A 14,015-nucleotide genomic window follows, 5' to 3' on the forward strand; every position below is an offset into this window, starting at 1 on the left:
CCCCCCAGATGTTGCGCCAGGTGCGGCAGGCCCCCCCTGCACCCCCCACGCTACGCCACTGCTCCCACCACAAGTCTTCAGGACAGCCTTCCGAAGGCTGGCGCGGGGAGAAGGTCTCTCCGCCCCACCGCCAGCCTTCGGAGGAGGTCCGAGGACAGTGGGGTTCCTGCTTCCTCGAGAAGGGCCGGCCAAACGCGCCCCCCCAAATGTTGCGCCCGGTGCGGCCGGCACCCCTGGCACCCCCCACGCTACGCCACTGGCATCAGACCTGTGTAACACTTGTCTCAAAAGCCAGGTTTTTGTGTAGGAAGGTCTAAGACATATCGTCTCCTCTGCCCCTTTTTTGTGAGGTTTGCCAACCTCTAAAACTTCCAGTTTTAGCAGTCTTAGACCTGTCTACACAAAAACTGCTCAAGAAGAGTAACTAGGAAATGTTTGCAACCCCTCAGTTACTCCCCTTGCTTACTATGAGACTATTTCAGGCTACAGAACATCCTTACGTCCACAAGACCTTGACTTGTCTCCTAGAATTCATCAAAGGCCATCCAGTCTTTTAAACAATTTGTATAGTGATCTTTTAATTAGATACAAATGCCTTTCACTAGAATCATTCAACACTTGGCCTTTGGGCCAGATGGCCCTCTTGGCCTAATTTCAGAAGCCTTCTTCAAGTGGCCAGACTTCTGGCAAGAGCAATCTAACCCTTCCCCAGCAGCTGGCTTGGGATTGACACTAAAATGGAGAGAGAAGGAGACAGGAAAAAGAGAAAGAGGGGAAGAAAGAGAAAAAGGGGTGGAAGAAGCAGAGAAATAAAAGATTGGCACCATCCTCTTCTAGCTATTGCCCTGCCAACTGTGTTCATGTGACCTCTGGAGATTACTCCAGAAGAAATGTATAAAGGTAAAGGTACCCCTGACTGTTAGGTCCAGTCACGGACAACTTTGGGGTTGCAACACTCATCTCACTCTATAGGCCAAGGGAGCCGGCGTTTGTTCACAGACAGCTTCCAGGTCATGTGGCCAGCATGACTGAGCCACTTCTGGCGAACCAGAGCAGTGCAGGGAAACACCGTTTACTTTCCTGCCAGAGTGGTTCCTATTTATTTACTTGCACTTTGACGTGCTTTCGAACTGCTAGGTGGGCAGGAGCTGGGACCAAACAATGGAAGCTCACGCGGATTCAAACCACTGACCTTCTGATCGGCAAGCCCTAGGTTCTGTGGTTTAGACCACAGCGCCACCCACGCCCCTCTATTGGGTACAAGCTTTTAATATGCTGCTATTCTAGATAGGATGCGGGTGGCGCTGTGGGTAAAACCTCAGCGCCTAGGACTTGCCGGTCGCATGGTCGGCGGTTCGAATCCCCGCAGCGGGGTGAGCTCCCGTCGTTCGGTCCCAGCTCCTGCCCACCTAGCAGTTCGAAAGCACCCTTAAGTGCAAGTAGATAAATAGGTACCGCTTTATAGCAGGAAGATAAACAGCGTTCCGTGTGCTGCTCTGGTGCCGGTTCGCCAGAGCAGCTTCGTCACGCTGGCCACGTGACCCGGAAGTGTCTGCGGACAGCGCTGGCTTCCAGCCTCTAGAGTGAGATGAGCGCACAACCCTAGAGTCTGTCAAGACTGGCCCGTACGGGCAGGGTACCTTTACCTTTTACCATTCTAGATAGGAATGTGAGGTTTAGTCATTCAATTGTCTCTAGAAGGAAATTGTGACGCAAAGGTTTGTTTTGCTGGGCAGGTTGGGTCACAAAGTGTTATCTTTTTCTTTTTCCTGCCAGCAAACGGTTAACGAACGGCAGCTTCTGATTGACCAGGGTTCCAGGAGAGGGAGTTGAAAAGGAGAGGTTTTGGAGAGACAGGTTTTAGGTTGGGAGATAGGGAGTGAGAGGAGAGAGAGTTGGTTCTGGGTAGAAACATCTACTCTGAGGAATATATCAAAAGCTAGAGAAAGGAGTCTATGTGTGGTGTCCTGTGAGAGTAATAGGCCAGGAATTAACTAGGATGCTGAGGCTGAGCCAGGAGAAGTAGAAGCTGGAAAGATACAGTCTACTTAGGTCTGTATCTTTCTCCTGTCTCATTCCAGTCAGGAGAGGAGAGATTCTTCTACGAAAAGAAAAGACTCCCAAACCAGTTAAGAGGGGTGTGGTGATCCCTTGGGCCTGTTACTTGGAGTAGCTCAGGAGTAGAGGAGTCAAAGGGGTGTGTAACTGACAGGAAGTACTGCCTTGTTTAAGAGCCAAAGTATTAATCTGCAACAGCTGTGCAACAACTGAGAAAGAACTGAAGTGAAATAACTGGAAATAAGCTGAGATTTTACCATTTAGTCTCAAACCTGTAACATCTGTCTGAAGCGAAGTAACTGAACATAAGCAACTGAAGTTTAAAAGAAGCTGTGCTTGATTAGAAGTCCATAACATCAGTTAGATTTAGTATAAATATTATTAGGTGAACGGTTACCTGAAATAACATTATAACCTGAGTATCCTTTGTTTTACCCACTTCGTGTCATAAACTTCCTTTGTTTAATAAAACCTTTCTTCTTTGTTTGATCAAATCATGCCTGAGACTCCAAATCATTAAGTTTTCCCTCACACAAGTCCCCCACTAGATAATCTGGGGTAAATTGTACAAATTTGTGTAACTGGTGTACTGTGAGGTAGTTGCACTATATTTTAGTGAGGGCCAGCCCAACGGCGCCAGGGTGAAAAAGTGCAGTTCCACCGACGCAGAAATCTCCAGGCCTCCTGACAACTGAGTCAATGCTGTGTACCAGGAAGAAGAGGGACAAGGCAGCAGGGAGATCAGCAAATATACTGGCAGGAGCACTGGATTGGCTCCACAAGTGCATTTGAACTCCACACAATGCTATTTGTTCATACCTAGGAAGTTGGAGGCAGTTCACAGAGTCAGGATATTCTAGGGACTCATTGTTCTCCATTCCAAATGTACTGCAATCCCTTGCAAAGTACTGCCAGTCTTGCCAGTCAGAGTCACGCTGCTTTTTCCTTTGTATTCGTATTGCTTCGGGTTGTGGGCTGAAGAACTGAAGGATAATGTAAAACACCTACAAATCAACAGCAAAATGCGAAGTCATTTGGAATACCTTTATACATATTGGTCCTCGATTCAGCTGAAATTAGCTATTAAAGCAACTATAGGAACATAGGAAGGTGCATTATAAAAATTAAGACAAATAGAAAGAGAGAGGGGGTGGCGGCGGCGGATTGGATGGGGGGAACCACCTCAAAGGGGAGCAGACCAGAGCTACTGCACTGAGGCGGCTCCTCAATGTGCCGCATAATCAGATGAGGCTATCAGTGGCTACAAACCACAATCTCACCGATTTTCTGAGGTGGCATGTCTCTAGTTTTCTGGCTTCCCAGAAGCCTTTGGCTGGCCACTGTGAGAACAGGCTAGTGGACTAGATGGGACTTTGGCCTGATCCAGCTGGGTTCTTGTGCACTCTAAGAAGACAGCTCCATGTGTGTGGGGAGAGCAGTAATGTCCATTATGTTTATAATGCACTCCTTCAAGGGAATGTTTTGTTTTCCCTGAGTGCTGTAAGGCAAAAAGACTAGAAATTCTAAAATAAATAAATGGTAAACTTAGATCATGAAAGCATGCCATCGGAACTTGCTTGTAGAGACTGCCATTTGTTCCTCTCTGCTGATGATGGGTTATATAGACTTCAGACTGAGAATAATGGAAAAATGGACTATATGTGGATTTGCGGGCTTCTGTTGCCATTTGCAATGTAGGCTAATGCAGAAGCAATTGTACCAACAAGAGTTTTCATTCCCTGGGGAAGGCAAACCACAGAATAGGAATAGCTTTCCAAAGATAGTGTGAGGCATTCAACGCTACCTAGAGCTGCAAAGGAACTCCTGTAATGAGGATTCTGAAAACCAGCTCCAAATCCCATTTGAAGCTGTGTGTAGAAATAGAGAAATATTCCCGTTTTCCCTTTTAAATAACTGGGTTTTGTGAGCATTCCCTTTAAGTGCATACATAACCTATGGGGCTTTGGTATATGATCTAAAAGAATGTTCACAAAACCATGATTATACTCCCACTTCACAAGCTAAATTAAGGGGGAAGGGAGAAAGCACAAAGCTTTTATCTTTGCTTGGAGGCAGTGGTGGAAGGAGCCCATAAAAAGCTCCACCTGAAAAAATGGCTGGTGAGCTTAAAAGCCAGCAGAGGGCCCAGGATGGGCTGTGTCTACAATGATTCTGATTGCAAGAATCCAAGCTATGTAGTTCTAAATGTCAAACACAGTCTTACCCCATCCCTAGTTGAGTATATCATGTACTAAAAAGGACCCCTGACCATTAGGTCCCGTCATGACCGACTCTGGGGTTGCAGCGCTCATCTCACTTTATTGGCCGAGGGTCATGTGGCCAGCATGACTAAGCCGCTTCTGGCGAACCAGAGCAGCGCACGGAAACGCTGTTCACCTCCCGCTGGAGCAGTACCTATTTATCTACTTGCACTTTGACGTGCTTTCGAATGGCTAGGTTGGAAGGAGCAGGGACTGAGCAAGGGGAGCCCACCTCGTCGCGGGGATTTGAACTGCTGGCCTTCTGATTGGCAAGTCCTAGGCGCTGTGGTTTAGCCCACAGTGCCACCCGCGTCCCTATATCATGTACTATGTCACATTAAATTCTTGGGAAATTCTCAGCCCAGCTGCCTTCATCAGAATTGGGTTCTTTTCATTTTGACAATCAACTATCACACCAGTGTAACAGAACATTATCTCCAATTCATTTGAAATTTCCTTGAACTAAGTGAGCAATGAATGTAAAGTAATTACGTTTAGCTTTTTGTGTTAAATTTTAACAAAAAAAAAAAGGCAGAACAAATAAACCAATTCCCATTTTCATCTATAAGTGAATAGTATATTGCATAAAGAAATCTTAAAGTCTTACCTGGTACTGTCCATTTTCTAAGTCTATTGTAATGGCTATCCCTCTGTTGAGTTGTTCAGTGGTGCTAAAGACAGATGAAATCCACGAAGTTCCAATATCATTATCATTGATGTAGCTCAAAGGATGAGCTTCGGGGTTTAGTCTGAGCACCCTGTCATTAGTCGTATCATCAGCACCATTAGGGATGCAGTACCTTTGCACCAAAGGGTGTACCCTGGGATGACTTCCAGGACAGCGACATTCTGACTGACTGTGAAGTTGAGGAAATTTTCCAGACCATACTTCAAAAATGTCTCTAGCATTAAAAAACAGATATAAAAAAGAGTTGTGCACACAATAAAAAGAGCAGTAAGCCCTGTTTGTAAAGACCCATCTGTAATTAGCCTTAGCAGAAGCATGACTTAAAAAATGGCTGATAAAGCCAATTTAACTACATGGTTTTCTCTTTAAAAAGAATGTATTTTAAGAACGCTGCTTTTACATGACTTTATTCTCTGTTGGCATGAAACTACAAAGCTATTTTTATATGCTCATAAATATGCTGGAAGTTGCTTAGAGACCTGTCTGTTTGTTTCACAAGCAACTAACTAATAAATTAATAATAGTAATAATAATAATAATAATATAGCACTATGTGAATGACCCGCAGCATACCTTGGGCTTGCACCTCCTGCCTCTTATCTGGCACAGCCATGAGAATTGAGGCTGGCAGAAACTGCTTCTGTTTTCAAACTAACTAGAGCTTCCTATTACATCAACATTCTGGGAACTTTGGTTACTTTAAACCAGAGGTTTTCAACCTTTTTGAGTTCACGGATCCCTTGACCAAATACATGCTTTCTGTGGCACCCCTGTGGCACTCAGGAGCCCAGTTCTGTCACCCATTGCCTGCTGAGCTGGCAGCCTCTCACCCTTTTTCAAACACCCTCCCTTGTGGAGTGTTCCCTCAGGCTCTTCTCCTCTCCCTTCTCCTTGGGAGTCTTCCAGGCAGCTGCTGCTGCCGCAGCCCCTAGTGTCTGAGCTGTCCCCCTGCCCAAAGAGAGGTGCCTCCTTACAGTGCCCCACAGGAGCCTGGGAAGCCCCCCGCCCCTGCCAGCCCCAGAGGCACCATTCTGCTGGGGAGCTTGTAGCCAGGGCTGCTGCAACAAACAGCTGTGCAAGCCTTTGGGAAGCAGAGGTGCGAGAGGGCATCAGAGGAGGGAGGAAAGGAAAGAAGGATAGAGGCCAGTGTTGCCGGCTGCACCCATTACCATCATTCAAGGCACCCCAGGGTGCCACAGCACACTGGTTGAAAACCACTGCTTTAAATAAGCTTTGGCTACAAGCCAGGCTCATAAGCCACAGTGTTACAGGTTCCACATTATTAATAACAGTGTTAAAGTAACAACAATTATAAGAACTTAGGCTACAATCCTAACCATGTCTCCTCAGAAGCCTGAATTCAGTGGGGCCCACTCTTAAGTGGGTAGGGTTATTATTGCAGCTATAATTGGTGTTCTTCTGGCACTATGTGTTTACATTGCATTTATGCATTCTATTGGAACTCAATCCAGTCTATCTCAGGAGCAGTGCTAGAAAACAAAGGAATTCCCAATTGAGAAAAATAGAGACCCTTTGTTACAACCCCATAATTCACATGCCGGTACTATAGCAGGTCTTTATGCAAGATGGAAGGCTAGCCCTCTTTGGAAAAAGTTTGGACACCACTGGGAGGGTGATGGAGGGTCATACCCATAGTGCTAAGCTATTGAGTTTTTCTTGCCCAAGTAGAAAGGAGATACTAATTATGGTTATGGGAGGCAAGGACAGGTTCCACATTCCTGGTAGCAGCCTGGTGTGGTGTCTGTGTGTGTTACTGCCAAAGGGAATCATGGTTCTGATATGCCTTAGGGAGATCTCTCTGTGAGTGGATGTTGTGCCAAAAGTGAGCTGGATCAAACCTTTGATCTTTCAGCATAAATTCCTACAATTTTATCAGCCTGCACACATGCAGTTAATTAAAAACCCTGTTGGAATCTATGTACATGCAGTTATAGTTCCAAATCTAATCTAGCCATTATATAAAGAAATATCCGAAAAGACTGGTTAAACTTCGAAGCAAACTTATCGTAGCTATAAGCCTTTCTCTCCTTTGATCATGTTACATTTGGGTTTTGTAAAAATGAAAATTTCCCCACCTGTTTGTAAGCGCCACTTGGTACAATCTAAAATCTTGCATCCTCCCAACAAATTGCTCTGAACCTGAGAAAATACATTATAAATAAATAATCCAGTCCCATCAACCAGAAAACAGCTCTGTGCTGCATGAGGGGATCTTAAATTCAGCACACAGAGATCTCTCTTGCACAATTACCTCTTCTGAATGAAACCATCTTGGTTCCGGACAAAACTATGGAGGGCAGTGACTTAATTTTTTTGATTAAAATGATTTATAATAACTTTATAGGAACATTTTGTACCTATCTCTTATCTGATTACAGAGGTGGCACACAGGCTGGCTCATTAGACAGAAGTAATGAGGCAGCCCATGTGCCACCTCTAATTAGAGAAGAGATACAGTAGGGACAACTGTAGCTGTCACTTTATGCAATAAAGGTGAAAGGTATGTTTTTAAAGATTTCTTTTTCTTCCACACAATTATTGTGTGTCTGGTATTCAAAAGTGACAGTGTCAACAAGAAGCACTTCGAAATGAGAATTTTCAACTCTTGATATATAGGAGCTGGGTGGTTCTATTGGAATGAATCAAACATTTCTCCAAGCCAGATGCAGATATATTTAGGACTTAGCTCCAAATTGCAGTATGTTCTGGATCAGTGATACTCAGCCTTAATAAATCTGCAGGACCAATTCATCACCAAACAGAATTTAAGGGAGCTGCAAAACCACTGGCACCTTATATTGATGGCAATGTTCAGAACATGGTGAAAAATTATTTTATCTCCGCTTCACCAAATATTCAGCCAGGACAATTACAAAACATTTGGTATTTATTTCTGTGATAATAACTCAGTCTTCATTTCCATTTCTTTTCCAAAGTTGCTTTTGTATTAATTGTTTTCAGTTGTCAAAGGAACTTGTAGATCACATTGCAAGGAACTTAAAACATTTACATTTCTAAGTCACCTTGTGGGGGAATGAATGCTGAGTTCAACAACCTATAGCAGGTGTCAGACCATGTGGTGGGCTGGTCTATTTTTTTTGGGGGGGGATCAATTCCTATGCCCCACAAATAACCCAGAGATGCATTTTAAATAAAAGCACACATTCTACTCATGTAAAAACATCAGGCAGGCCCCACAAATAACCCGGAGATGCATTTTAAATAAAAGAACACATTCTACTCATGTAAAAGCACGCTGATTCCTGGACCATCCACAGGCTGGATTGAGAAGGCGATTGGGCCATATCTGGCCCCCAGGCCTTAGGTTGCCTACCCCTGACCTACAGGCACCACCACACTTCTGACAGGATTCTGTTAGTGCTTTGCAAAACTGGAGCTCAGCCAGTTTTGGAACACACACCCTGAACAGTTTTGGACCAGTTTATTTAAAGGATCACCTATGCCCAGTCTGAGGAACTGCCATAAAATAATCATTCCACATTTGTGAGGAATAGATCTTTTAGCATGGCAACACAATGGTACTCCTTTGCCTACTGACATCAGGCAGGACCTTCATTGTACTCTTTTCACTGCCTGCTAAAAACAGGTTCAGCGAAGAATTGATGCTTTTGAATTATGGTGCTGGAGGAGACTCTTGAGAGTTCCATGGACTGCAAGAAGATCAAACCTATTCATTCTTAAGGAAATCAGCCCTGAGTGCTCACTGGAAGGACAGATCCCGAAACTGAGGCTCCAATACTTTGGCCACCTCATGAGAAGAGAAGACTCCCTGGAAAAGACCCTGATCCTGGGAAAGATGGAGGGCACAAGGAGAAGGGGACGACAGAGGACGAGATGGTTGGACAGTGTTCTTGAAGCTACCAACATGAGTTTGACCAAACTGTGAGAGGCAGTGGAAGACAGGAGTGCCTGGCGTGCTCTGGGGGACTTCCGGGGTTGGCGCGATCTGGGAATGGCGGATTCCCTCCGAGCTCCGGAGGGAATCGGCTCAGCGGGGGACGGGTCTTTGCCGTGCCGGCGACACGGGGACCCTTAAAACCGCAGGCACGGAAGCCTGCGGACTGAAGACTCGGTGGGTGCCTTAAGCGCCCCCCCCTGATTCGCAAAGAGCCTTTTTAAAGGCTGCGGAGGGGATACGGGGGGTGGCGTGGCACCGAGAGTCCATCGCTACCTCTGCTGAGCGAAGCCGCGAGCCATGACCGGAGAGCACTGACTTCCTTCCTTGAAATTCGGCTGAGAAAAAGAACCCGTGAGTTAATTGAATTTGGATTCTAAGAATTTCACCTATTGAATTTGAGACGATCGGGGGATGTGTTAAAAGGAATTCCGCACCCCCCCCCCTTGCAGACGATCCAGAGCAACGATAAAAGAACTAAGCTGGAGTGCCTACCCTGTAAAGGGTGAGTTTAAAAAGACAGTAACTTCCAAGATTTGGAAAAGGAATTTTTTTTTTTTTTTGAGCAGGAGAGAGGAGTGTTGGAAGGGGTATATTTCTGTTGTAAGCAACCCCCCCCCCCCGGGCCCGGGAGTGTCCTACTTTGGAGCTGGTATAAGAAGAGCAGAGTTTGACAGCTGTCAAAGCTGTCAAACGGACTGTTAATAGTAGAAAAATTGCTACTTAAGACCCCTCTGGATTAAAAGGAGTTACAATTGAACTAAAATTGTTGGAAACAAAGAATCAATAATAAGACAGAGGACTGTTGGAGAAAAGAATACTAAGTAACCAGATTCCCTCTAGGGGGAAATCTGTGGAATTACAATGGCTGTGGATGGAAAGATACTGGGAGAAATCGAAAGGATGTTTTATTTGGTTGGAATCTTACAGGAACAGACTACGGCTATGAGTGAACAATTGATGACCTTGAATCCTGAAACAAGTAGTTCTGTTCAATGTAATGAGAACCTGGCTGAGAAAGAATCCACAGCTGAGCCGGAAATGATAACCAAAGAAGAGGAGAAGACAAAACAAGAAAGAGAAGAACTGAAATGGGAAAATATTGTCCAGAAGCTGACATCTGTGGAATATAAACAAGGAGACTATTGGACTGAACCTACTACAAATCTACGAAAGATCCAGAAGATGAAAGTGGAGGCCCTGGGAATTTATGAAATCAAGGAATTTAAAATAAAGAAATATAATTGGGGCCTCCACATAGACTCTGACTTTGATTATGTTCAAAATTCATGCCTTGTGGAAATTCCTCAGCAGTTGCTTGCAAATATGGGAAGAGACTTTGGACTGACTGTGAAAGAACTCTTTCGAGACGTGAAGACCGACATAAAGGACTGCCAACTAGGCCGGCGGAGAGGGACTGAAAGAGATTTGAGAGCCTCGGACGTAAGGAATCCGGGCTAATAATTGCTATTTTGGACATGTTTTCGGAAGGGACACAAACCGGGGAAGGGAGGGAGGGAAGAATTTAGTTTCAACAACATTTAAGACTATGGGATTTAGCTAACAAGATTATTATTTAAGACAAAATGGGAAATCGTTGGAAGGGAACTGAGGTCCAACTTAGAATAAATTTAATTTTGCTTTTTTTATATATATAAAGGACTAATATTAAGATGGATAAGGAAATGCCAATTTGCTGATACAAATTTGGGAATAGGGATGCAAGGGAGGGGGTGGGGGGAAGTCAATGACCAGGGTTAGAAAATAAGTTTTTTTGGAAACTATATATGTTTGTTGTTGTTTTTTCTGTTTGTTTGTTTTTATGTTTTTTGTGTTTTTGTCTTTGTCCATATAAAATGTGAAAACCCAATAAAAATTTTATAAAAAAAAAAAAAGGAGTGCCTGGCGTGCTCTGGTCCATGGGGCCATGATGAGTCGGACATGAAGAGTCGGACACGACTAACCGACTAAACAGCAACAAAAACAGGTTTCTTTAGGCAAGCCTACCCAGTAAAAACTGACATGTATTTGAATATGTAATTCTGGATTCACTGATGACTTTAGTTATATTTTGATTTTTTTAAAAAACACCTTTGATTGTTATTGATAACTTTAATGTAATTTTTGGTAAACTGCTTAGAGGTTTTATTTACAGGAAAGTGGTATACAAATTTAGATAAATGAATAATAAACTTAGTGACATTAGCATTGAAGAATCCTGACATTTTCCTCTTCCAACGAGCTTCAGAGAAGATAAAAATGCCTCAGCTTCCCCTTCTTCCCCCACATTATCTTATGATTGGCCACAGTAGCAATTCTGTGCAGTTCGGAGAAGAATAGAGGACAAGTCTATGCTTGCTGAAACTGGGATGGAAGAGGAATGAAAGGCACTAGTGCCTCCCTATCTCCAAACCTGGCAATGGTGTGACATTTCGAGATGAAAACATATGATAAAAGTAGATATTGAAGCAGGTGGAGTAGCATTTTGTTGTCTAATTAAATATCTCTTGTGAAAGATAGTAGAATAACAGGTCATAAAGTCCAACCTCCAACCAATACAGGAAAGCCATACCACAGAATATGATCTTCCCTTAATACTCAGACTTACCATTTAAATTTTGCCCAATTCGCCATTCGCCATCAGCAGAGGGATCTGCAATTAACCCAGCAAGAATTCTGGAGTCAAAAGCTGTGTTGTCATCTTCCAAACCATTTATAAAGAAATTGATTCTTCTGTGGTGAACCTATAAAATTACATTTGGAAGGAAAAGCCCTTATTATTTTTTTAAAAATGAAACAAAATACTCAGTCTAATCTCATCTGTTATTTACCGCCTTGTGTGGAATGCAGTGTGCCATTGTTTCAGTTAAATCACCAGAACACCACCTTATACATTTTCTAACCAATCCCTGTTAGAGAGGATACAACTACTGAAAAGGAAAAGTCCTTCAATGGGTAAATTAAACATGAACCAGGATAACATTTATCCTATAACAAGATAACATTTAGTATCTTCTTTGTCCCATGTGCATCACCAAATAACACTGATATAATTGAACACCAACGTTATATAGCCAAGTGTAGATACTAATCTGAATTATTACTGTCAGTATTCTGATGATAACAAATAAATTGTAGGCAAGCATAGTTAATTATACTGGTATGTCATTGATTGATAACTTCTCTTTCATCATGCATCTGCGTGCTAACCAGATGCAGAGATGGAAACTCCCTGCTTCCTAAATTCCAAGATGGCAATAAGTAATGCAGGATAATTCTTCTTCCTCTGTGTGTGTGTGTGTGTGTGTGTGTGTATGTCAGGAGATATTTGAGTAGATTGGAAGTCATTGCTCTTAAAGAGTCCATATCTGTTCAATCTTCTTACTTTAAGAAAGGTGTTCATGGATCAAATCTTCAGATTTTCTTAAAGGTCTACCATCATGGAAGACAGTAAAAGACACTGAATAGTGTCAAAGGACTGCTCACCACCAAAAGCCCCTCCTAAGACCAGGAGAAAAACATATGGAGGTACTTACTCATAGAATCATAGAGTTGGAAGGGACCCCAAGGGTCATCTAGTCCAACCCCCTGCAATGTAGGAATCTCAGCTAAAGCATCCATGGCAGATGCCCACCCAGCCTCTGCTTAAAAACCTCCAAGGAAGCACAGTCCACAACCTCCATCTACAGCTGTTCTTCTTTTCCACCATGTGTCAAGACTGTGCACGCAATGTAGTGATGATAATCAAAGTATTCACAAACATTTCGTACATTATCAAATGTTTAAAATGCTTCTCAAGCATTTATATTGCTGCAATGCTTACCGGAGTCCTATAAGAGTAAATGAATATGTAATCATTCCCTACATTTGTTGCATCTGATACCTTAGATAAAACACACATCTTTAATTTCATTTCTTTTTTTAGCAGATGGTGACAATTTAAATTTCTTGCCGAAGGTCCCAGGGTGGGTTACAACATTACAAACAGGTTTAAAAACTTAGTTACAAAAAATATATGCAATTCCAAAACATGAGGTGGGGGCTGAAAATATTCATCTCAGGTGTCAAAGGACAGGGTAGGGGGGTACATCTTCAGCATTCACCAAAAGCTATATAATGAAGTTGTCAGACACACCTCTGGGGGAAGGGAGTTTCATAACTTAGGGGCTGCCACAGAGAATGCTGTATTCTGGGCCGCTGCCACCCCGAGTTTCTGTGGGCAGTGGAACTATCAAAAGGACCCACTCTGCTGGTCTTAACAATCAAGAGGGGGTGTGTGTAAGTTCTCTCCCTCCCTCCCTCCCTCCCTCCCTTCCTCCCTTAACCTAAGGCCACATGCCAATGATGGGTAGGGCAAAAAGTAAGTGTGGCCATCCCACACAGACACATGCACAGGATGCACAGAGGCATACACACAACCCTTGTCAGCTGATCCGTACAGATCAGCTGAGGGGAGTATTTATTGTTTCCTCCTCACCCATCAGACTGATCATCTAATGAGCAAGGAGAGGGTGATTTTCAATCCTACCATGCTGCACAAAGCAGCAGCAGCAGCAGTAATAGCATGTGGTTTGTCTATTTTCTTTTATCTCCTTTATTGCCACCATAGAAATTGGTGGGGTTTGGGGGAGTCATAGAAAATTGCTTGAGGTGGGCAGATCAGACCTGCAGGCAAGCGAGTGGTGTAGGCATTAAGTTGACCTGCAACTGAGACACAGAACATAAACAAGAACAAAAAGAAAACACTTATTATACGGCATAATATATTATTAAAGACCAAGAGATATTGTAGCAAAAGCTTACCGCCTACTACACCCTCATTTGTACTTATTTCTTCATAGGGGGACCGAGGCTTGGCAAGAGTGGCTTAGCAAAGGGTAAAGTAAAGGTAAAGGGACCCCTGACTATTAGGTCCAGTCGTGACTGACTCTGGGGTTGCGGCGCTCATCTCACTCTATAGGCCGAGGGAGCTTCCGGGTCATGTGGCCAGGATGACTAAGCCCTTCTGGCGAACCAGAGCAGCGCACGGAAACACTGTTTACCTTCCTGCCAGAGCGGTACCTATTTATCT

At 43.6% G+C, this 14,015-nt stretch overlaps 1 protein-coding gene across 7 annotated transcripts in view; it reads right to left on the reverse strand.

Moving 5' to 3' along the window:
* The window catches only part of USH2A (usherin), a 432,976-nt gene that overhangs the window by 386,355 nt on the left and 32,606 nt on the right, over positions 1-14,015 (reverse strand). For all 7 annotated transcript variants that reach the window (XR_014218160.1, XM_082217159.1, XM_082217162.1 and 4 more), the window contains 4 exons: positions 11,553-11,688; positions 7,104-7,167; positions 4,927-5,221; positions 2,878-3,062 (listed from right to left, as the gene is read on the reverse strand). Coding sequence is in view for 6 of the 7 variants with exons in the window: in XM_082217159.1 (XP_082073285.1) it covers positions 2,878-3,062; positions 4,927-5,221; positions 7,104-7,167; positions 11,553-11,688 (680 nt within the window). In the remaining variant the exon portion in view is untranslated. The remainder of the gene's footprint in view (positions 1-2,877; positions 3,063-4,926; positions 5,222-7,103; positions 7,168-11,552; positions 11,689-14,015) is intronic.

Source organism: Podarcis vaucheri (assembly GCF_965113315.1).
Source record: "Podarcis vaucheri genome assembly, chromosome: 3".
Classification (NCBI taxonomy): Eukaryota; Metazoa; Chordata; class Lepidosauria; order Squamata; family Lacertidae; genus Podarcis; species Podarcis vaucheri.